Source organism: Artibeus jamaicensis, unplaced genomic scaffold, assembly GCF_021234435.1.
Source record: "Artibeus jamaicensis isolate MK-2021 breed Jamaican fruit bat unplaced genomic scaffold, CSHL_Jam_final contig_387, whole genome shotgun sequence".
Classification (NCBI taxonomy): Eukaryota; Metazoa; Chordata; class Mammalia; order Chiroptera; family Phyllostomidae; genus Artibeus; species Artibeus jamaicensis.
Genome location: NW_026521812.1, coordinates 6,910,412 through 6,933,474, shown reverse-complemented (window position 1 = coordinate 6,933,474; position 23,063 = coordinate 6,910,412). Strand labels below are relative to the sequence as shown.

The 23,063-nt window shown below is 39.8% G+C and overlaps 1 protein-coding gene and 1 pseudogene across 4 annotated transcripts in view; one reads left to right on the top strand and one right to left on the bottom strand.

Moving 5' to 3' along the window:
• Positions 1-23,063, bottom strand: part of ARHGAP18 (Rho GTPase activating protein 18) — a 120,347-nt gene that overhangs the window by 54,275 nt on the left and 43,009 nt on the right. For 3 of the 4 annotated variants that reach the window (XM_037147894.2, XM_037147895.2, XM_037147896.2), the window contains 2 exons: positions 3,970-4,163; positions 868-1,103 (listed from right to left, as the gene is read on the bottom strand). In XM_037147894.2, the coding sequence (XP_037003789.2) occupies positions 868-1,103; positions 3,970-4,163 (430 nt within the window). Of the gene's footprint in view, positions 1-867; positions 1,104-1,882; positions 2,017-3,969; positions 4,164-23,063 lie in introns of those variants that run through there. The other variant, XM_053664834.1, reaches the window with a different exon arrangement.
• Positions 7,337-12,539, top strand: LOC119051221 (60S ribosomal protein L10a-like; annotated as a pseudogene).

Sequence of the window (23,063 nt, the reverse complement as noted above, 5' to 3'; positions counted from 1 at the left end):
CATCTGAGAACAGGCCAGAGTAGAAATCGTCTTTAACCCCAGGAACACCATTTAGTTCAGCTCTCTTTTTGTTTGTTTCTTTGTTTTTGTTGTTTTGTTTTGTTTTTTGGTAGTCAGACTTTCCAGATGAAAGAACAATGATATTTACATTTTGTGCAAGCTCCTTATGTCCTCATGCACCAGTAATCCACAGCCCACCAACTGGCTGTTTTGAGTAGTACTGTTCTAAGCAATGTAGGTCTCTTGCTTTACCAGGCCTTCCCTGACATCTTTTCATTCACAAGTCCCATGGCTCTGACCAGACTCCAACAGCTTCCACTAATAAATTAATCATCCTGACAAATATTTAATCAAACCTTCCATGTGCTAAGCAGCATGCTAAAAGCTAGACACAGAAGGGAAGTTACTTCACGTTTCAGGGTCCCTGCTTTGTGATTAGGCTGCACTGAGCTCCCTCCCACCTCACTTCCAATCACTCTCAAGCAAGTCAAGGAAACAGCAACTGTCCCTACAAGAAGTAACGAATAAGGAAGAATCCTCTGCCTCCTACTTTTCTGTAGGTAACAATTGGTAGTCACATAGTTGGAGGTGGGAGGGAGGTACAGGGCCACTCCTGGTGCTCCAAGGACATCTCGCACAAGGATTATCACTCTGAACTGCAACTTGTTTAATTTTCTGCACCATCAGCATTAACTTCTAGAAGGACAGGGATCAAGTCTCTCTAGATCCCTGCCAGCTCGGAGCTTCAGTGCCTGTCATGTAATGTGCTCATTATATTTTTCATGATTTAATTAAACTGGATCGGTCCAGATAATTCTAAGCAATTATTTCTTTGTTTTAGCATCAAAAAAAAAAAAGGAAACCTACTTTTTCCTTTGACTCTGTCTGTTGAGCAAATATGTCTCTGACGTCGGGAATGTGGTGCTGTTTGTTTTTTTTCCTTAAGGTCTGGGAGACGGTCTCTACTCGTTTCTGAACAGCTGCTGCCTGGGTCCGGGTTAATGTCGACAAAAACACCATGCTGTCTTGGGGATCTCCAGCAGACTCTCCAAAGAGATTAGACAAACCGGCCTCCTTAAGCCACTCTTCTTCCAATTCACCCTCTGAGACAGTAGAGAAAAATGGTATATATAAGATCACACAATATGAGAACTTGTACATTTTTTAGCTTTTAAAAAACTCTTACTGAAACTCTTGTATTGCAACCAAACCACAGCGCTCAGAATCATTATCTGAAACTTGGACAACTGCCATAAACTCCAGCTACAGAGACATCAAATTGTAGATCCATTTCATATATACTCAATTAAAAATTTTTAATGACTTCACATGTAATTAACCTCTTTAACTTCTCTGCAGATTAACTAAGAAGATAATACTGTTCCCATTCCAGAGATGAGCTAGCAATGAAAATACAACTTATCCACATCAAGTTATAGAGGGAAGTCAATTCTGGAGATATCCATTAAAGCTCTGTTTCTTGGCTTAAATTCCTTGTCCCTGAGTTCAACACTAATTGACGGAAAGGTTTGTTTTTACTGTTCACTGTTGCTGACAGAGAGTGTGACAAAGAAGCAAAGAGCATCTGGACATTAGGAACTAATCAATCTCTAGTTAATTTTTTTAATTCCTCTAGTCAGCACATCAGATTCATGCGTGTCTTTTTACAAATTAAAAAAAAGCACCATTTTAAGCCCAAAAAGTAGCTTATTATAGGCAACAAACTATACAACTAGATCAATTTAAAACACTAAAAGCAGGATTTAAATGGTAAAGAACATACTGTCAGAGCTCTAATAAAAAATACAGAAAAACAGAAAAGTAACTAGAATAGATTCACACCAAGCACCAAGTTCATGGAGGAAAGTGAAAGACCAATTACTTGGGACACAAAAGATTTGCAACCATATCCCATTTCAGCGCCCTGATAGCCAACGCGTCACTGTGGACAAGTCACTTGGCCACAGGCTGACTTCGTTTCCTCATCTGTAACCTGCAGCACAGCTGTCCCGCTGCCCCATGACGGAAAATGAGAATGTTACAGGGGACGAGCGTTGCAGGGCTCCGTGATAGCCTGTGTCACGTGGTGCAGGACTGACTGGTTCTGCCTGTCTATCCTTCTATATAAACTCCCTGAGGGCAGAAATCAAGTATTAATAACCTTGGCTTCCAGAAACGTAATGTCCTGCCAGGCATCCTGCATGCCAGGCAACAAAAACTGTTTACTACGGACACAAAGTCAGCCATTACTGCTAATGCTGTTAAGGCAGAACTCAGTAAAGTGCATAAAACCAAATTCCCAGAGAAAAAAAGCAGGTAAAGTAAACAATGTTACAATGTTTAATCATTTGTTCCATTACAAGCAGGAGTAAAACTCAATTTAAAGTCAAAGGAAAGGCATGCACACACAAAAACATTTCCAATTCTTGATAATCATGTAACGAACGACGACCTATGAATTCATTTTAATCTTGGAAAATTATGAAATAGCTAATGACACATGGCTATGCATCAGGCCTGAATGCTGTGTGCTGTAGAATATGTTCCCGCCCCTCAGCAGATCAAGGGTAGGCTGTGTCCACCTTCGGGCGGTGAGGCAGAAAGGCTGAGATACTGTTATCACAGACAAGCCTGACTCCACTGGTGAAGGGAGAACAAAGGGAGACTACAATGGAAGTAAACGCCAACGAAAGAATGAATTGATTATAATTTTCTTCTACAAATGTAAGAAATGTTAAATTAAGAAAAACCTCCAACTTTTGTTTTTAAAGTATTATTGGTAAATTTTTCAAGCAACATTATAGCAAAGGACAAAAACCATTTTAGGTGTGTTTTGCTGCTAAAACATCTCAGTGCTAAGTTATTTAAATTCAGAAATCTATTGGAAAGGAGATCACTATTAGTGGGTCATGAGGCACTGACTATGGGTGGCTCTTACTGTTTTGGGATGTATATTAACTTACATACCAAAGACATACTTACAAATTTACAACTGGCCCAAGGCATAGAAAGAAAATGATATAAAAGATGCCAAAATTGGGCGTCAAAACTTGATGACTGCTTGACTTTAAGGGATTAAAAGAAACAGTATGATATTTAAGGGTAAGGAGAAAAGTTTTACATTTTTCTTCTAGGATATCAAGTGTAGTAGTGGAGACTGTGGGAAATACAGCTGGAAAGAGACTTGAGAAAAAATATGGACCAAACACAAGAAAGAAACAAATATAGAGGCTACAAAAATACTAATACCATCTTTCCACTGTTCAGATCTATATGCTTAGGTAAGCTGGCTACACCTGAGCATTGTGTCCAATCTGGGGTACTATACTTTGAAAGATATGATGAACCAGGACTGGGATAGTTCTGAAAACCATCTACAAGGAATGGTTCACGTGAATCTTTTTCTATTCTAGAAAAGACTTGCTGAGCAACAGAATTATCTTCGAACATATGAAACACTATCAGGTAAAAACAGAACAGACTAGTTCTGCTCTTCCAAAAAAGCAAAGTACAGCATGTGAGTCAAAGGGGATCTAGCAGATTGTAATCAATAAAACATATAGAACATCAAAACAACTGGAGCTGACTAGCCAGCGGAGAAACAGTATCACTGCAAAGCTGTGAGCTTATTTGGCTAGGATACCACAGCAGGAATTCAAAGGGAGGTTAGATGATTTCAAAATATCAAGTCTAATGTTAAAATTCTATGATACAGTAAATTTAGCCAACAAGCTCGTAGCCATATAAGCCTAAAAGAATTTACTCGTGCCACTTGTACTTGGCAGCTGCATTCATAAATCTGACACAAACAGTAGTTCTCAAGGTGAAAGGTAACCTGAATTATTATGTTTTGGGGGTTGCTCTATCTTTAATTTTTTATTGTTGTTCTCCTCTTCCTTTCCATGTATTCCTCTCCCATAAATACATATACAAACCAAAAACAAAAAAAAAAGTTTAGCTAGTGATTACCATCAGGCTCTTTGACAACCACAACCTCTTGATCTTGTCTGTTTTCACTAGATTTCTTGATATTTTCTACTTCGGTCCAATAGTCCTCCATGTACAGCTCATCCACAGAATCCTGGGAACTTGAGCGATCAAATGCAGGCTTCTCCTTTGCTTTGGGGATTTCTTGGTTCATAGTGTACTGGCCGCATCTACGACTATAAATTAAAAAACAAACAAAAAAAAACCATGGTTCATTTTACTACATGAAAAAGTAGTTCAATTTCAAAGTATCCAGCACTGAGCTAAAAAAAAAGTTGGAAGCTCCTTAAATTCTCCTTCACAAAACTGGAGATATACATTTGAAACTATATATACATATTTACCTCGAGATGCTACTAGTTATAATGTTCTCGTAGAAGGAACAGTTTGATTCTTCACTGCCCCCCACCCAAGAAAAAGAAATATAGTGAAGCACAAATAGCAGAGTGAGAAGTGATTTTTCATTTTCATTTCACTTAAGTTATTTGACTTCTTTAAGCCTAAAATTTTGTTCCTATAAAATAACAGGCCAAATCTTGATTAGAAGTTACTAGTTATTAAATTAGAATTAAAGTTTTTTTTTAGAATTAAAGTTTTATACAATATCTTATATTTATCATTTATATCTGTAAACCAAACTCAGCCAACCTTTATATAGCAAATACCAGTAATCAATAAGTTGAGTACTTTTTGAATTTTCATTTTATTATTGAAACCAAAACATAAATAGAAAAACAATATATTAAATTTACTGTTACATTTTCTTATAGAAAGCAACTTCCAATCTGTACTTATAAACATACCCATTAACATGTATTTTTAAAAGTGATACAGCTTCACTTATTGGAAAAATTCATTCACTGGTGATTCTGAATAAATATCAAGAATTACCTCTTAAACATTTATCTCAAATATTAGCTATGAAGAAGAGGATAAGTTGAATAAATGAAGGCATTTTTATGAGTTCAAGTTAACTTTATTTTTTTTTTGTATAAGTCACATCTTGCCTTCTACTAAAATTGAATTAAAGGGCCTTACAATAAAAAACCCACATGCATTAGAAATATTAAATTCTTGTTTCATATCACACGGAGATAGGGGGACAAAGCCTAATTACTTAAAAAATAAAAATTATCAGTTATGGTGCTTCCCTTTATATTTAAGAATTTTTTAAAAATATAATTTGAGTGGGGACAATAATTGGTGAACTATTGTTTTGTTATTCTAATTTCATGCTGCTCTGTTATCTCCCAAAAAGGTATTAGAAAGTAATACTTTGCTAGATTGGTTTTACTTACTGCACATAGAAAAATAAAAAGAAATACAATAAAACAAAATTCTTTAATAGCATGTGAAGCTTTTCACATTTAAACTGGCCTTTCCTATAATTATTTACAATAGTCAGGTTTAATGTTACCTAAGGGAAAGGGCCACTAAGCTCTAGTCAACACTATACAGCAGTTAAATTTCAACGGTTTCTTAGAAAAAGTCGAAGAACTTAATTCCCTATTGCTACAAATAATTGCAATCTAACTGACTACTAAACTGTAATAGGCTAGTTTTATCCCTCTCTGCCTTGATTATGTACTTTATTGATGCGGGTTGCATTAATGGGTGGACAACCACTATAATCTCTCCTCGGAAGCATCAGGGGAGTGGTGATGGCTGAGCGTTCGGACAAGGGCCAACAGGAAGAAGTCCAGGCCAGGCGTGTCTGTGTGATCTCTTCCCTCCAGTCCCCATTGTCCATTGTTTGCCTCCCCCATCCCTTAATTCAAGGGGCACTTCCTCCCTCCCTGCCCCAACTGTCCTGTTTACATCCCTGTATCCCAGCCTGGTCCCCTTCTCTCGCTTCCATAAAGTCACTGTTCCCATTTGAGAGTTTACACTCTTGCTTCTTAAATTAAAATGCAAAGGATACAGAACAGACAGGAGGATGTTAGAAACAGAATAGGAAGTGCAGTAGTCAAAGAACCTACATGCATTCCCATGGACGGAACTACGTGGGGGGTTGCCAGAGGGAGTCAGGGGTACCAGGTGGAGAGGGAAAGGGGGGCAAAGTTGAGACGACTGTAATAGCACAATCAATACAATATGTTTTTAAAATATGTGAATGGGAAAGCTCTCTCTTCAAAACAAAGAGTATTGTTGCTTTTTTCAATTTCTGAGATCAGCAGCTCAACTTCCCTATGAGCCACACTCCTTCATTCTGCTCTGCCAGGGTAGCTAAAGGTAATTTACAGAAGGTCTCCAAGTTCATTTTGGATTTATTTCATGTCCATTATATAGAGGCCTCATCCTTGTTTTTGTTTTGTCTCATTGTAATGTAAGATCGTTTACCTTCTTCCTATCTTCTACAACCCTCAGCCCACGGGAGGCCATGATTAGTCTATGGGATGTGTAAATTATTATGACTAGTGCCACATAATTTGGTTTATCTGCTCACAGGAAAAAGATGCAGTTGACCCTGAAGTACATTAAGTCTTTCACTCCTAAAAGAATGTGTTTATTCTGGCAAGAACTTTCCAGTAAATTTCCATTAAAGACAACACATGCAAAAAAAACGCAAGGGCGTTGAACAACAGCATTGTTACATAAAAGTACCTGCTATGTCAAGCCCTGCTTTCAGAACATATGCAAAGCAAAGATTCAATAATCACTTGTGCTGATGAATCCACTCAATATTTGGCCTTTACTTTTACTTACTTATTAGTTCATTTTTGTTCGCCACCCCAAGACTCCTTCCACCACCATTTATCTGCCCACGGCCTCCCCCACCTGCCCCCCCTCCCTCTCCTCCTCCCTCACATTCACCACACTGCTGTCCGTGAACATGTGGACTTTAATAAGAGTCAAAAGCCAAGTAGGTTTGTTTTGGTAACCTGAAACAGAAACAAAGATGGAAAGATGGATTTTTTTGATCACTGGTAAATGTTACAAGAAAACATCCTTTTTTTAATATTAGAGGAAATGGACTGGAGAGGTGCAACCACTCAGTGATAAGACTACCCTCCTTGGTCAGCAGGCTGTGTAACCGAACATTCTTTTTTTTTTAAGATTTTATTTATTTTTTTAGAGAGGGGAAGGAAGGGAGAAAGAGACAGAGAGAAACATCAATGTGTGGTTGCCTCTCACACACGCCCCTCTCTGGAGACCTGGCCTGCAGCCCAGGCATGTGCCCTTACTGGGAATTGAACCAGGAACCCTTTGGTTCACAGGCCAGCGCTCAGTCCACTGAGCCACACCAGCCAGGGCTGAACATTCTCTAATTACAATTTATATCAGTAAACATGTCATGTCATTTCTTTTCTTCTCAGAATACACTCCACTTCTGAACCCCGGACAGGCAATGGCTAAAAGTCTGGCCCTTCTTAAAGCCGTCCTGGTAAGAGGCCAGTGAACCAGTTTCCTCTCTTCTCTGTTTAGAAGTAAGTATGTTATACGATACCATGTTCATTCTGCAAATTGGGTTCAAGAACATAAAGCAACATCTGCTACACGTAACGAAGTGCAGAGCAGATACATTTTATATTTCCAGGAGATCTAAGCCAACACGTGGTGCTGAAATCGAAGAAACACAGTCTGTTCCATGGGCAACTACCGATTCCCCACACTGACTTACTGGCAAGCGACTGTCCTGCGCTCTTCTTCCCTCACTCCTCCTCCTCCAGAGTCCTAAGCGCTAACCCACCGCCACACTTCAAACACGCTCATTTCTCAACTTTTACAACTACAATGACAAAACTAGACAAGATCCTCTAAAAGAAGTTGCTTCCTAGCTAACTGCAAAAGTCACGGTCCTGTGCAACTTGCATTCCCACACATCAGAGGATTATTACTTTGCCCTTTTTCCACAGGCAATAGCATCACCAGCAAACCTTACCTTTCCAGACCCTCATTCAAGAAATGTTCTTTCTTTTTCATCTTGCTAGTGTAATCCCATGCTGTGTTTATTTTTTTTAAGTGAGTCTTTGCTTCCCTATATTTTCCCCAGTATATTTTCTGTGGTATTTTTCACTGATCAGTGAATTTCAAATGAACTGCTATTATTCAAGGTCTTAGTAATGCCTGTTATTTACTTTGTCATAGAGAATATTAAACTGGTCTGCCTCACAAAGAGGTGGAGGCTGTGATAGATTACACTGAGCCCCACCAGAAGAAAACAAGCCGACTAAACAGTCATCCTCGTACCAATGCAGTCAGCGAAATGACATGCGGACACGGGGCCGGGAGTCAGAGTACCAAGATGGTTCCAGCTCTGTTTAACTGCCTCTGTGATCTTAGAAAATCTCCTACCTTCTCTGATCCTAACTTTTTCCATCTATAAAATGGGAAGAGTATCAAAAGCCTCGATTGTTTAGTTTGTTCAATTATCAAGTGAGAATTTCTCCTGAAGTGCCTCATAGATAACCGTGAAGAGGGTACTCAAGTTAGTATCAGTGCTAACATTTGTGTAACTCCAAACTACGTGTAACTTTCCCTCCCATAGTTTCACAAGGTCACCTTACCCTCCTCAAAGCTTCAGAGATGTACTTATCCTCTAGGTCAGCCGTTCTTACACCTTTGGGTCTCAGGACTCCTTCACACACTTAAAAAAATTTTAAAGTACCCCCAGAGAGCTTTTGTTTATCGAAGTTCTATTTATTGATATGTATACTATTAGATATTAAAATGGAAAAAGTTCACTACAAGTTTATTTAATAATAATAAACATCTTAATATAAATAATATTTTTTGAGAAAATCTATGTTTTACAGACCAAAAAAATACAGTGAGATGAGCAGGGTTGTTTCACGTTTTTGAAACTGTCTTTAATGCCTGGTTTAATGGAAGACATCTGGATTCTCACATCTGCTTCTGCATTCAGTCTCTTGCCATATTGTATGTCATGTAGCCTCTGGAAAACTCCACCGTGTTCTCACGAGAGAACGAGAGTGAAGAAGGCCGATACTGCTTTGGTGTTATTATGAAAACAGTTTTGATCGCCAGACCTCTAAAAGGGTCTCGAGACCCCCAGTTGTTCCTGGACTGCATTTTGAAAACCACTGCTCTAGGATTTCTCAAAAACAACACCTAATGGATCTCAAAAAGCACTTTTTAATTTGGTGGGCAACAGTCCAGAAAGCCTTACTGAAAGGAACAGACATGTTTTCCTACTGACTCTTGACCTACTGCTTTGTTTATTTTAGTTTAGTTTTACAGCCTTTCATCAAAGCTGGGACTTACTCCAATTATATATCCATATTTAATTTATACTACAGTGAAAAGAAATAAAAACGTCACTTAAAACCCCCGCCATGCCAACATCTTTCAGCGTTTGCTTCTATCCACCCAGTATAAGAGGAAGAAGTCCTCTCTAAGCTTCCCCTGCAGGCCAGTGCATCCGAAAGTCTGTGTTTTCCTTAGAGCTCCCCAGTCATCCATATCTCTTCCTGCAACTGTCTTGGGACAGACTTATTTGGAACTAGGGCATTTCTTTGAACTCTCTGGTCCAATCTCTACTTTTTGAAGGTACCTACCCTAGGAGGAGTCCTGTTGCTACACTTCCTATCCAATCTCCTGGTTCTGTCTCTTCCAGGGTATTTCTGTGGCCCAAAGTCTGCTTCCTTGAAGTCTTTTGATGCTGGGACTTTTGTTTGTTGGTTTGTTTGCTTGTTTTCTTACAAGACCTTTTCTTAAAGAGATACACTTTCTTTCAAGCTCCTTATCCTACATTTATTTCCAAAGCAGGAAAAGAATTGACTGGGTTGGGAGATAAAGACCAAAAATAAAGGTTTATTTTTATTTTATGTTGTTTTGTTTTTAACACTAAAAAAAAGTTCTTACTCAGATTAGACTTATCATCGGCCATAAAGACCAAGTATATTTTAGATAAAGTCTTATCTGTTGATGTGTACACTTTAGAATGATATTGGACCCTAGAGATTTAAACCTATCCCATCATTTTCCTGGTGAGATAATGAGGCCCCAGGGTTATATTTTCCACAAAGTCAGCAGCAAAGTGATGGCAGATGCAAGATTACTGTTCCCATTTCCTCTTCAATGGTCATCTTCTCATACCAAACAGACAAGAGCGGAATTTACTTTTTCGTATCAGATGCTCCAATCTCTCTGGTCTGTGTTTCACATTAAAAAGGAAAACTGATCCCCTTGACAGTCTATAATTAATGTTTTAAATGACCACTGTACTAAACTAGAGAAAAATACATTGAACATCACACCATGCCTCTTTACAATGCACAGAAACCTTTTCCGATGCATTTTCTAAAATATGGTTTGTTCGCACTGGAGCATAACCTCAAATGTGCCATTTTTTAAAAAACTGGTTTGAAGATGTTTAAAAATTTTTAAAATGTCTTAAAATTTCATTCTGCTTCTCCATCTATATTACTGCTATATTGGAAAAAAACAGCATGTATTTTTGATGTGGAGCTTTTTCTTTTTCATTTTGGCAGTGACATTAAAGGAGTAATCATGGCCATCAGGAGATGGCAGCTATTAATACTCTGTAATGGCCCCGTCCATCAGAATACACTGAATTTGAATGACTATGAAGAGCTGCAGCCTATGAATGACCCAAGTCATTTTTCCCCCATTGGAAGTGAATGCTTACTATTGTTTAGCTGAAAGCAGTAATTATTAGAAGTGGTTCTGACAGCCAGGAAGAAAGAACACTGACTTCGCCTGAAGGCAGTGAGAAGTTGATTAGAAAGCAACCACACTGGTCTCTCCTCACACCCAGGCGACCAGGGAAAGGATTCCTCATCTTTTATATGCCACCCAACTGCTACAGTTTAAAAAATATATTGTTGATTTTCATACTTCAAGGAAATTTACTTTTACTTTTTACGTACATTATCCCTTTCCTTTGGAGGGAGCAATAAAATTTCCTCCTCGGTTTGTTCAGCTTTCTTTTCCTTTAAAGATAAAAATCACTTCACATCTCTATAGCAAGCACTTGGTCTTTCAAAGTGGCCACCCTACTTTGATGCACAGCAAATCAGTGAGCACACAAACTATCCTCTTAAAAACACAACATTGCCTCAGTAACACTGAGAGACACTGAGAATGGACCCTGTTGAGAGATGGCTTTGAAAACCTGGCATTATTCCTTTTACAGGAAACCATGGCAAAACCAATGTGTATGAGAACATCAGCAAAAGAATAGGAATATAGGCAGTGAGCATGCCCTAAGTCCAGTAGCAACAAAAGGAAAGCACCAGACAGAAAGACGATGTGATGCTTTCCACCCAGAGGGGGTCAAGGCCAGTTGGAAACACTCTCTTCCCATTTAAGTGTAGATGCAGGGTACAGAAAGGGGAACTTAGGGGCTATCTCTGGCCACCAGACATAGGTCTTTCTTACTTTAGAGCTCTAGTTCTGGGTAAAAGTGAGATCCTCTTTGTTCCCCAAATCTCTCTCATGAGGTAGTTCTTCCTCCTCAGCTGGGGAGAAAACAAGTAGCTAAATGAGAGCCAGGAGATCTTAACATTAAAGTCTTCTTCCAAGAAGAGGTTGAAAGGATGTGCAGTGGGGCTTTGACACACGATATCAAGATCTTGGAGCACTGGTTCAGCGCACCAGATTGAGTGTGCATATGCATTTCATTTTTCTATCACCGCTCTGCTCTGGCTTCTGCTGTGGGAGGAACCACCAGTAGCAAAGTTTCCTGGGACACCTTCTAGCAGGTGGTCTTTCACAGAAACCAGCACGAGCTCTAGTTTTTGGAGGCAGTGGAGGTGCAGATCAGCTTGAAGAACTGTGAACCTGAGAAGGACAAATAATTCTCAGGCACCGTCAGATTGAAATCCACTTCCTGCCCCAAGTTCTCTGTCTGTGTTCTGAGGGACCAGCAACACTGTGACAAGGACAAGGCCATGGATGTCCTCCGCATGGGCACTGAGGTGATGAAGAAACTCAAGAATTTGAAACTGGGCCCTGGCTGGGTGGTCCAGTTGGTTGGAGCATCGCCCTGTGCTCCGGAACACTGCTGGTTCAATACCAGTCAGGGCACATACCTAAGGTCTGGATTTGGTCGGGGTGCATACGGCAGGCAAACAGTCAGTGTTTCTTTCTCACGTCAATGTTTCTCTCCCTCTCTCTTTTATAGCAAAGAAAACATATCCTTGGGTGAGGATTTTTTTTTAAAAAAAGATGAAACTGGCCAAGACACTCGTCAAAAAGCAGGATGACTTTTTGACTTTGGAGTCTCTGATCAAGCAGGTCCCACAAATCTTGGGCCCAGGCCCAAATAAGGCTGGCAAGTTCTGGGCCTTGATGACCCACAACAAGAATGTGGGGCCAAAGTCAATGGAATAAAACCCATGACCAAGTTCCAGAAGAAGAAGGGGTTGTGTCTGGCAGTAGCTGTTGGCCACATGAAGATGACAGATGATGAGCTTGTGTACAACATCCACTTAGCTGTCAGTTTCCTCGTGTCATTGCTCAAGAAGAAGTGACAGAATGTCCAGGCTGTATACACCAAGAGCACCACCGGCAAGCCCAGAACCTGCACTATGGCACAGTTTAATGAACCATGCCTCCACCATTAAACAAATTCATCTATCACCATAACTTGTATCCACCTGACACCTGCATCTGCAAGTTCATTTCCAAAACTCTTTCCATTTCTTGCTCTAGTTAGTGAGAGAGCTACCTACGGATTAGACATGAGCAGTTACTTTGCATTCTGAGCTTGGGCTCTGCAGCTAGCTCTGTCTTCCAGTTGTCATTACTTAATTTTGTAACTTGGTACCTTTCTCCATGGGGGATGGAATAAAGAAAGGCATTTCCTCCCTTCTTCAGTCTCTCCACAGCCCTTACCACATCCTGTGCTGAGATGCTCACACTTGTCTCTACCTAAACTGTGTGTTCCTTGGGGCAAGTGTTTTTCACCTGGTATTCCTGGGTTCAGCAACCAGCTTGCCATTGTCCAATTAATTATTGCTCCCTCTGAAAAAAACCACCTCCTTTTAATTTCTAAGGTTTTTTAATTTAATTGTACAAAATTATAAATTAATAAGACAGGGCCATGAAAAGTAGACAGTAAAGAAATTAGTCATCATGAAGCCCTAAAAGGTCATTAGTAAATAATTGTTCTATGCCTCTGTAACTCCTGGGTGTTTAGTTTGAAAGCAGGCTTCTGTATGAGGGAGTGGAAACATACCAAAGAGAGGGCTGATTTCATATCAGACTGTATCCAATATTAAGTCATAAACAAGCACTGGCATACAGTTTGTTAAGATACATTCCCTGGTTCCATCCTGTCAACTTAATCTCTAAAACAAATTTTAAACTATTTGCTGGATACCAACTACATCTTGAGCACCTTATCTGAGATGTCAGTTCAACCAAGCTATCCAAGCCTTTATCAGGAGACAGATTATACACAACACTAACACCAGGTATGGGAGGAATTTTCCACTAGTGGCCCAGACAACCCTCCAGCAGGGGCCTCTGGGTCATGACCTCCCCTTTCGTATGGTCTCTAACATGATTCAGGCCCTGCTGTGGTGCACCTTTCCTTCCTCAGTAAACTTTCACTTCCTCTCTGACGTCCACTGCTACCCCCCTCACCTCCACTGCACCCCCTGCTCACTCATTTCCACAGACTGAGACCAGCAATTAGAGGGTTACCTCTACAACCCAGCCTAGGAGCCCTCTCTCTCGCTGCTCTGTTTCTCACAGTCCTGGGCTGGCCTGAAGCTCACTCATGGGTCCATCGTTAGGGCTGTTCTTCCCAGGGTTGGAGGCCAGCTTCCTCCCAACAGTTGTCTGTACCTGGTTCTTGTTTCACAGCAGCACGGGGCTTTGAAGGTAGTTATCAGCATCCCAAATTTTCACCAACATTTTCCCATTTATTTTTAGTGCTCCTGACTAACCCATTTTTTGCCTTTTTAGTTGCAAATCTGTGCTCCTCTGTTCTTTCTGAAGAATCAATAAAGTTCTCGACACATCTGCCATGGTGAAATGCACAAAAGGATTCACTAATAAAGACAAAAGTCTTCCCACCTTCTGTGATATTCTTGAATTTATCATTCAAAAGTCCTCCATCCTGCCTTCTATGAGCTTAGAACCTCATTATTACAGTTTACCGACCTATATGCCTTAGACAACATTAATACAGACACATTTTCACCAGCGTGCAACTCTTTCACTTAGTAACATCACAATACACATCAAGATCTGGAATCCAGGATCAATGTTCAATTGTTGGCCAGGAATTTCATTTGGGCTGAACACACATTGACAAATTACAATATTCTGATACCCTCTCCAGTTCTTGATGTAGATTACTATTGATTCTTAGTGCCTATCATCATATGGGTTCTAATAAAATATTTGTCAATATCATACAAAAAATATAAACATTGATATTTTACCTTAATCTTAGACTAGTATTGGATATACTATTGATTTCACCTATTTCCTATGGGCAAATGTTTTTGCCCTTCCCCAATACTTTTACATCCATATCAACACCAACATGGACAAAAGTCAAAACTGCATTAAAAAAAACCCTTTGATAATCACTAAAGCTAAGTAAGTGGACATGTTATGGAAGATATGGGGCATTATTATTAACCTCTTCTTAGATTTTGTGATTATTTACTGCAATAAGGTAGAGAAATAATGTCACACACATCTCAGTGGGGCCATGGAGGCATAAAACCAAACTCCCACCAGGCAGCCAAAGGACGACCAGAGAGAAACACTGGGAAAAAAACATTAAAAAGATATCTGTGTTTACATCACACAGTGAAAAAGGGAGAGAACACGTAAATATTATTTCAAAGTAATGCTGGTGAGTTGTAATAGTAGAAGAGTTAGATACAGCAACAACAGCTGCTTCACAGGAATGGTAAAGAGTCATTTTACTGATAGCTCCAAACGACCTTCAAATACCATAATGCTCCACCGATAAGTACTGAAGGCCAGGAAGTATTTTATATGCCAGGTGCTAAAAGTCAGCTCTATTGAGAAGATGGAAGGGGTGGAGAAATAATTTCCAGCTAATCAAATAATTTAGCCAAGCTTAGGAACAATTCATCCATAATGTCTTCCTCTAAATGTCTTCAGCAAGTCAGTTACAAAGTAGAATATGCGAATATTACAGAACAATTTTTCCTTTTTAAATGTGATTATCTAAGGCTGTGTATTTCTTAGCATGTTTTAGAATCTGAGCTGACCCAGCACAAGACAGATGGGAATGCAAGTAGCCTAAAAGATACATGAAATAGAAAAAAATGCAATTTCCAATTGTAAAATAGTACTTGGGGTTTAGTACTTTAAGCTTAACATTTGAAGGAAAAAACAAAAAAATTAAAATCCCACAAAAACAAGTGGTTTTTTTTTTTAAATCCTCACTAGAGGACATGCTTATTAATTTTACAGAGTGAGAGGAAGGGAAGGGGAGAGAAACATCGTGTCAGAGAGAAACAGCACTCAGTCGCCTCTTGTGTGCATCCCCACCAGAGATCAAACCTGCAACCTCAGTGTGTACACTCACTGGGAATGGAACCTGCACCCTTTCCATGTACAGGGCAATGCTCAGCTAACAAAAAGCGTTTTCAGTAAAAGCCACTGAGCTTTCTGTTTAGAGGACAGGACCAGTACTCAGAGGGCAGTGACCACGAGGCATGAGCAAGGATTATACAGAAAGAAATTATGGAAACCTGCAGCAGGTGAGGAAGGACATGCACAAGGTAGAGGGGAAAAAAAGGATTTTGATAAGCAAACATAACTAATACTACTCCTTAGCATTACCACACGCTCTAGCACAGTTATAGGCACACGAAGCACATCGAGTCCTGGGAGGACTGAATCTCCCAAACCGGCCGTTTCTGTAACTGTCCTAGCTTCATTCCTATCCCGGGCATCTTAGGAACCCCTGAGCCCCAGGCTCACATCAGACTCAGGCCAACCTACTGTTTACCCGCTGCTTACACAGGACAGCAAAATTCCTATGCAACCAAAAGCAATATGGCATTTGGTTCCAAAATGCCATTCCATGTGGGAATTGAAACAAGCCCATCTCATAAAGGACTTGAGTCATTTGCATTTCAGCATTTACCTCTGTAAAGCAAAATGCATAACTTTTATAAGAAACATTTATGAAACTCTAAGTAATGCCAACAAATCTAACACAGGAATGTTAATGTCTCAATCCAATAGCTTTGTGAATAGAGGTTTCACTGAAAAATAACCCCTACATTCATTCATTAGCCTTCCTCATTATAGATATTGGTCAAAGCTCTGTAAGTTTTGTTTTCAAAAATCATTGTGGTTATGGCTTAACAATCAAATTAACCCCCCGTAACAAAGCAGACTTTCCATTTCAAGTAATGAAGAGGACACTGGAAAGAACACTGACCCTGGGGTGTAGTCAGTACTTCAGAGTCTGGAAATACTGGCTCCTCATTAATAGCAAGATACTGTACATGTTGATGTCCAAGGTCCAAAGAAGCACAAGCCTTCACCTCTGATCCCTGAGAGTCCACATTCTAGTGGAATAAATCATGCAGGAAAATCACAATGCAGGGCAGCATGGGCTCCGGACTATGCAAGCAGGACAGACTGCAGGTGCGGCAGTGCTCACTTCCACTTAAACAGAAGCCGACACAGATGCCAGAGAGTGTAGCACCTGTTTGTAGCACAGTAAGAGGAAGTTAAGAAGAGAGATTCCAGGCCCTTGCTATACCTCATTCTAATTGTATAAAGCTCTCTCCAGAGCCTACAATGTCTTCCTGTTATATGATTCACTTTCCTCTAATTTATGCCTGTTTCCTCTGAGCAAATAAAGAATTAATCAGTTCCATTTTTACATCAACCCCTTTGCTGGAAAGAACTTTAAGTCAGTCCTTTGCTATACCTTGAATTGTCCAGTGACCGTCCTTCCTCTTCTTTTTCCTCCTCTGTTTACAAAGGGGTGTCTTAGAAACATACCCTATTAGTAAACATTCTTCTTAATAGCATCTGAGTCATGAAGAACTACCTATGGATAACAGCATATTATCTTTGTTTTGAAACTTTGGGCCTTTGGGCCTTTCTCAGATTAGCTCCTGCTCTGCAAGTGAACCCTCTAAGCTTATGTTGATTTTTAAAGACAAGTACCAGTTTAGGCCCACGTGGGTGGTCCTTGGCACAGACATCAAAGATAGAAACCTAATCATAAATATTTTTCCTTCCTCACTGAAGAAGTGAGCATTGCTATTGTTCCCCATGGTTCTGCTTTCTTTTTTAAAAAGCCTTTGCTGATCATTCACATTAATATTATGCTAATAAAAGTAAGGGGATGCTAACTAATTCAGTCTCTTCAGTAGTAACTAAGGATCAGAGAGAGAGAGAAAGGGAAGAGGGGTAATTTACATATTTTCATGATTAGAGTAAATTGGCATTTAAATACTTGTCACCATTTCTGAAGAATAATAATACATGTTGGGCCAGCCCGGGCAGCAGTAATTTCTCCAGTGGAACCATCAAAAACCCAAGTATTTCAAGAGACATTTTGCTTTAAAGTCTGAATCTCAGATGACAAGGATGAACATTCAAATACAGGGCAACCATCTGCATGGTAAATACATTTCAGTTCTCCTCTGCAAAAGGAATTCATTTACTGTTGAAGGCCATTCACTTTCACTTCTGAGTGCTTATTCCTCAAAAAAACTTCCAAGTATTGTGAGAACAATAATTAAAAGAGGATCTTTCCATCTGTACTGCATTAGGCTGCAAGACAGCCCCTCCAGCGAAAATAGCTTTGCATAATTCATTGCATCATTTTAAAACCTAATCAGTGAATTGCAATAAGCTATGGAGTAAGCACACAGGAGGAAAGAAAGACTGACAGTTACTGGCTACCTCGTAAGCTTTCACCTAGCTCTCACTTTGGGCTGATCTCTGTGAATCATAGCACAGGTACCCTCACCTTATCTCTAACAGGATCTTAATCACGCCTGCAGTGCTGTCATCATTCTTAGCGAATACTAACGCCCCACGACAGAGTATTTCTTAGGTTATTATCAACAGATAGTGCAGGGAGGAATATTCCACTGGGAGACAGAAGAACTTGGGCTGTCACCAGCTCTACTGTGCATTGTGTGAGCACGACAGACACGTTCACCCTACAAAAAAAAAAAAAGGATAATATCGCAAGTCTCTTCCAATTCTAATAATTACATAGCTCCAATCCATTCACACTGATTTTTCACCTTAAAGCCTTAACTTAACCTGCCACTTTACTTAAGTGTTGCATTTTTCAAATAAGAAGAAATGAAGGGGGTGGGGAAGGGCCTCTCTAGGTCCCTCACTTAGCCCTCAACCATAGCAACTTCACTTCGATTTATTATTTGGAGATCCAAGTAAGAATGCTCTCGAAAAGGACTCTATGACTACAGAAAATTAGAAAAACAACTGCTTTAGGCATGTCACATTTAAATTAAAAAGTTATAGAATCTGTAAGCTTTACATATGAAAAATTAACTAAGCAGATGGTTCTCATGATGATAGGCAATGGATATGATTTTTGAACCAGTAGCAGTTGTGAGAAATTATGTGGGCAGTAGGGTTGGGGTCATGGAGTACGAATCATTTACTAAAATTTCTCACTTTCCATTTGTTAGTACTCTCTAGGGTCTGGTGAAAATTAACAGAAAAACATTTTGAATTTTATCTTTATAGATGACATCAACATATAGATGACAGATGGTAAAGTCCCTAAAATTCAGTTCAATAGTTCAGTAAGAATCAATAGAATTGTCTCAAAATGCACTACAATTTGAACTGGATACAATTGTAGTACCTTCACATACATGACTTTATTTTCAAATCAGTAACTCGTAGTAATTAAAAACTTCACCAAACTCATTAAATAACTGACAGACTCTTAAGACAATTGGGCAGTGGCAGGAAATACTCCTCAGTTGTTTTGAATGTGATAGTAAATTGTTGTTTTACGACAGTGCTATCCAATTAAAGATGATCCTCCAAAATTTAAAAAAAAAAAAGCACTGAATAGGAGAACATATTCATTGAGACATCTGAAACAGGTTGACATCCAGAATTTATAAAGAACTTACAAAACTCAACACCCCAAAATTAAATCATCCAATTAAAAAATGGGCAAAGGATCTGAATAGACATTTCTGCGAGGAGGACGTACTGATAACCAATAGACATATGAAAAGATGCTCAATGCCACTAATCATCAAACAAACGCAAATTAAAACCACAATGAGATATCACCTTACTCCTGTCAGAATGGCTGTCATTAATAAATCAACAAACAAGTATTGGAGAGAATGTAGAGAAAATACAACCCTTTGGCATGTTGGTGGTTATATGGATTGGTGTAGCAACTGTGGAAAACAGTATGGAGTTGCCTCAGAAAATTAAAAATGAAACTATCTTATGACCCAGCAATTCCACTTCTGGGAATTTAACTGAAGAAACCTGAAACACTAATGCAAAAGAGTATATGCACCCCTATGTTCATTGCAGTGTTATTTACAATAGCTAAGATTTGGAAGCCCAGGTGTCCATCAGTAGATGAATGGATAAAAAAGCTGTAGTACACTGACACAATGGAATACTACTCAACTGTGGGGAAAAAAGGGGAATTTTAACCTTTGCGACAGTGTGGATAGACCTGGAGATCATTATGCTAAGAAAAATAAACCAATCAGAGAAAGACAAAAACAACATGATTTCACTCATATGTGGAATCCAATGAAGAAACTGACTCATAGAAAGAGAACAGACTGACAGCTGTCAGAGGGGATGGTAGGTTGTGGAACTGGATGAAAATGGTGAAAAGATTTAGGAGAAAAAAACATCAAAACATAGACACAGACAATAGTATGGCAATTACCAGGGGGAATGGGTGGTTAAGGGAGGTAAAAGAATGTATGGGGGGATAAATGGTAACGAAAGGAGACTTGACTTGGGGTGGTGAACACACAATACAGTGTACAGATGATGTATTAAAGAATTGTACACCTGAAACCTATACAATTTTATTAACCAATGTCACCTCAATATATTCAGTAAGAAAGAAAAAAAAGTTGGATTTCCAATCAAGATGGAGGTATAGGTAAACATGCTTTGCCTCCTTGTGTGGCAACTACAGAAAAAATTACAACTAAATCACAAAGCAAATGTCACCCAGAATCATCAGGAAACTGAGCTGTATGAAAGCTCGACAATCAAGGATTTAAAGAAGCCACATTCATCCAAATGGATAGGGGGCAGAGACACAAAGACAGGCAGAGAGGCACAGAGACACAGTGTGGCATGGAGAGGTGGAGGAACAGGCCATCCCACATTCACATGTGGTGGATAAAAATCAGGAGGGTTACTCCAGAAGCAAGCAATTCCAGCCCCAGGCCAGACCACACAGCCCAGGGTTCCAGCACCAAGTTATGGGAAGCTAGATATACCCATAACTTCTGGCTATAAAAACCAGTGAGGGTAGGTGCAGCAGAAGAAACTCCTGGAATTTTGGAGACTCCTCTTAAAGGGCCCACATGGATTTAAGACTCATACAGAGTCATCTCCTCTGGTATTCAGCACCACGGCAACAGCTAGAAGGGCACTAGTTGCTTATGGGGAGAAAGTGAAGTGACTGGAAACAGGGTGAGTGCTGGGAGACAGCTTCCTTTCAAGCAAGCCTTCAGAAGCCAGGCAGTGGCATTGCCCCCTCTCTGAGCTCTTCTTTCCACACAGAGCCACAAAGCAGTTAAGCGGGTTTCCCCACCCTTGGGTGATTACCTAAGGCTCGACCCGACACAATTTACAGGTGCCTTCTCTACAATAGGCCATGCTACTAAGACAGGGAGTCAAAGCAGCTCCACTAATACATAGAAACAAGTACAGGGAGGTTGCCAAATTGAGGAGACAAAGAAATATGGCCCAAATGAAAGAACAGAATAAAACTTCAGAAAAAGAACAAAATAAAATGAAGATAACCAACCTATCAGAGGCAGAGTTGAAAACACTGGTGATAAGGATGCTCAGAAAACTCACTCAGTACAGCAACAGCATAAAAAAGACCCGGGCAGAAATGAAGGTTACATTAAGTGAAATAAAGAAAAAATCTACAGGGAACCAACAGGGGAGAGGATGAAGCTGAGAATCAAATCAATGATTTGAAACATAAGGAAGAAAAAGGCATTTAAAGGCATTGGCAGAACAATAAGAAGAAAAAAAGAACTAAAAAATATGAGGATAGTCTAAGAAACTTCTGGGACATCTCCAAATTTATAAATATCCAAATTATAAGGATGCCAGAAGGAGAAGAGGAAGAGCAAGAGACTGAAACTTGTCTGAAAAAATAATGCAAGAAAACTTCCTTAATTTGGTGAAGGAAATAGGCATACAAGTCCAGGAAACACAGAGAGTCCCAAACAAGTTGGACACAAAGAGGGCCACACCAGGATACATCATATTAAAATGCCAAAGGTTAAAGATAAAGAGAGAATCTTAAAAGCAGCAAGAGAAAAGCAATTACCTACAAAGAAGTTCCCATAAGACTGTCAGCTGATTTCTCAAAAGAAACTCTGCAGTCTAGAAGGGACTGGCAAGAAGTATTTTCAGAGTGATGAAAAGCAAGGACATATATCCCAGATTAGTCTATCCAACAAAGCTATCATTTACAATGGAAGGGCAGGTAAAGTACTTCCCAGAAAAGATAAAGGTAAAGGAGACCATTGTCACCAAGCCATTATTACGTAAAATGTTAAAGGGACTTATTTAAGAAAAAGGAGATCAGAAGTATGAACAATAAAATGGCAACAAAGTCACAACTATCAACAACTGAATCTAAAATACAAACTGATCAAACAAGTAGAACTGGAAGGAACAGATTCATAGATATGGGGATTATTTGGAGGGTTATCAGCTGGGAGGGGCAAGGGAATGAATGGAGGAAAAAGCAAGGATTAAGAAGCATAAATCAGCAGGTACAAAACAGACAGGGGGAGGTTAAGAACAGTACAGGAAATAGAGAAGCCAAAGAACTTATATGCATGACCCATGAACATGAACTGAGGAGGGATTACTGGTGAGAATGGGGGTACCTGGCAGATGGGTCAAAGGGGGAAAAAATGGGATAAGTATAACAGCATAATCTATAAAATATATTTTAAAAAGAGAAGTTGGAATACATCAGAATTTTAAAGCACTCGCACTTATCTTAAAGATAAACTCATATTAATGTTCCTGAATATTCAAGGGTACTGAACAACAAATTTTTTTCTTGAAAAACATATTTGATGTGAATGAAGGAAGAATTCAATGGAAGCTTCAAAGCCATTGATTGCTGGGCAGAGTCAGCAGAACCTGTGAGAGAATCGGAAGGCCTGGGTTCTAGGCCAGCTTCACCAGGCTTCACCCCTGCACACACGCAGGTCTACCCTGCTGCATAATGAGGGGGCTAGAGAACAAGACATTCTCTTCTAATGAGATGTCCAGCTCTGAAAGACGACAGTTTAAACTGGTTAAAGGCAAGATTCACATGTGGCCTCCAAAGCATTCTTGACAATACCATCGAGAGTGTTCATTTCCCAGCCTCAGCCCATTCCAACCAAGTCATCCCACCAGGCTCACCCAGTGAACAACTTCCCTGAAGTTTGTTCAGAATCCAACAGCTGTGTAGAGCTGATTTCCAGCCTGCCAAGAGGTCTTCTGTGTCCTCTGTTTCCCAGGTGACACTGACGCCGCTGTCCCTTGTTGCCACGCACACACTCAGAGGGCTGAGGCCTTGCAATCGAGAGCCCCTCCCATGCCCTGTACAGGCTGCTGCTTCCTGAGCTGCAAGACCTTCTGAATGCTTCTGGCAAGATGCCAAATGATTAAGTACCACTGTGCATAATTAGCATTCCATGTAAAAGCCTTAAAATATTTTTTAAGATTTGGTTTTACCTCAGGTCACAGAAGCCAAGCTGGGAACAGCATGCTGTACTTTCATGCGGGGAACAGTGCACATGAATACGAATACAGCAGAGATGAAAGCGCCACAGACAAGGACAGGCTGCTCTTTCAGTAGAGAGGGCAGCCCAGTGTGAATGGCCCATCAGGGCACG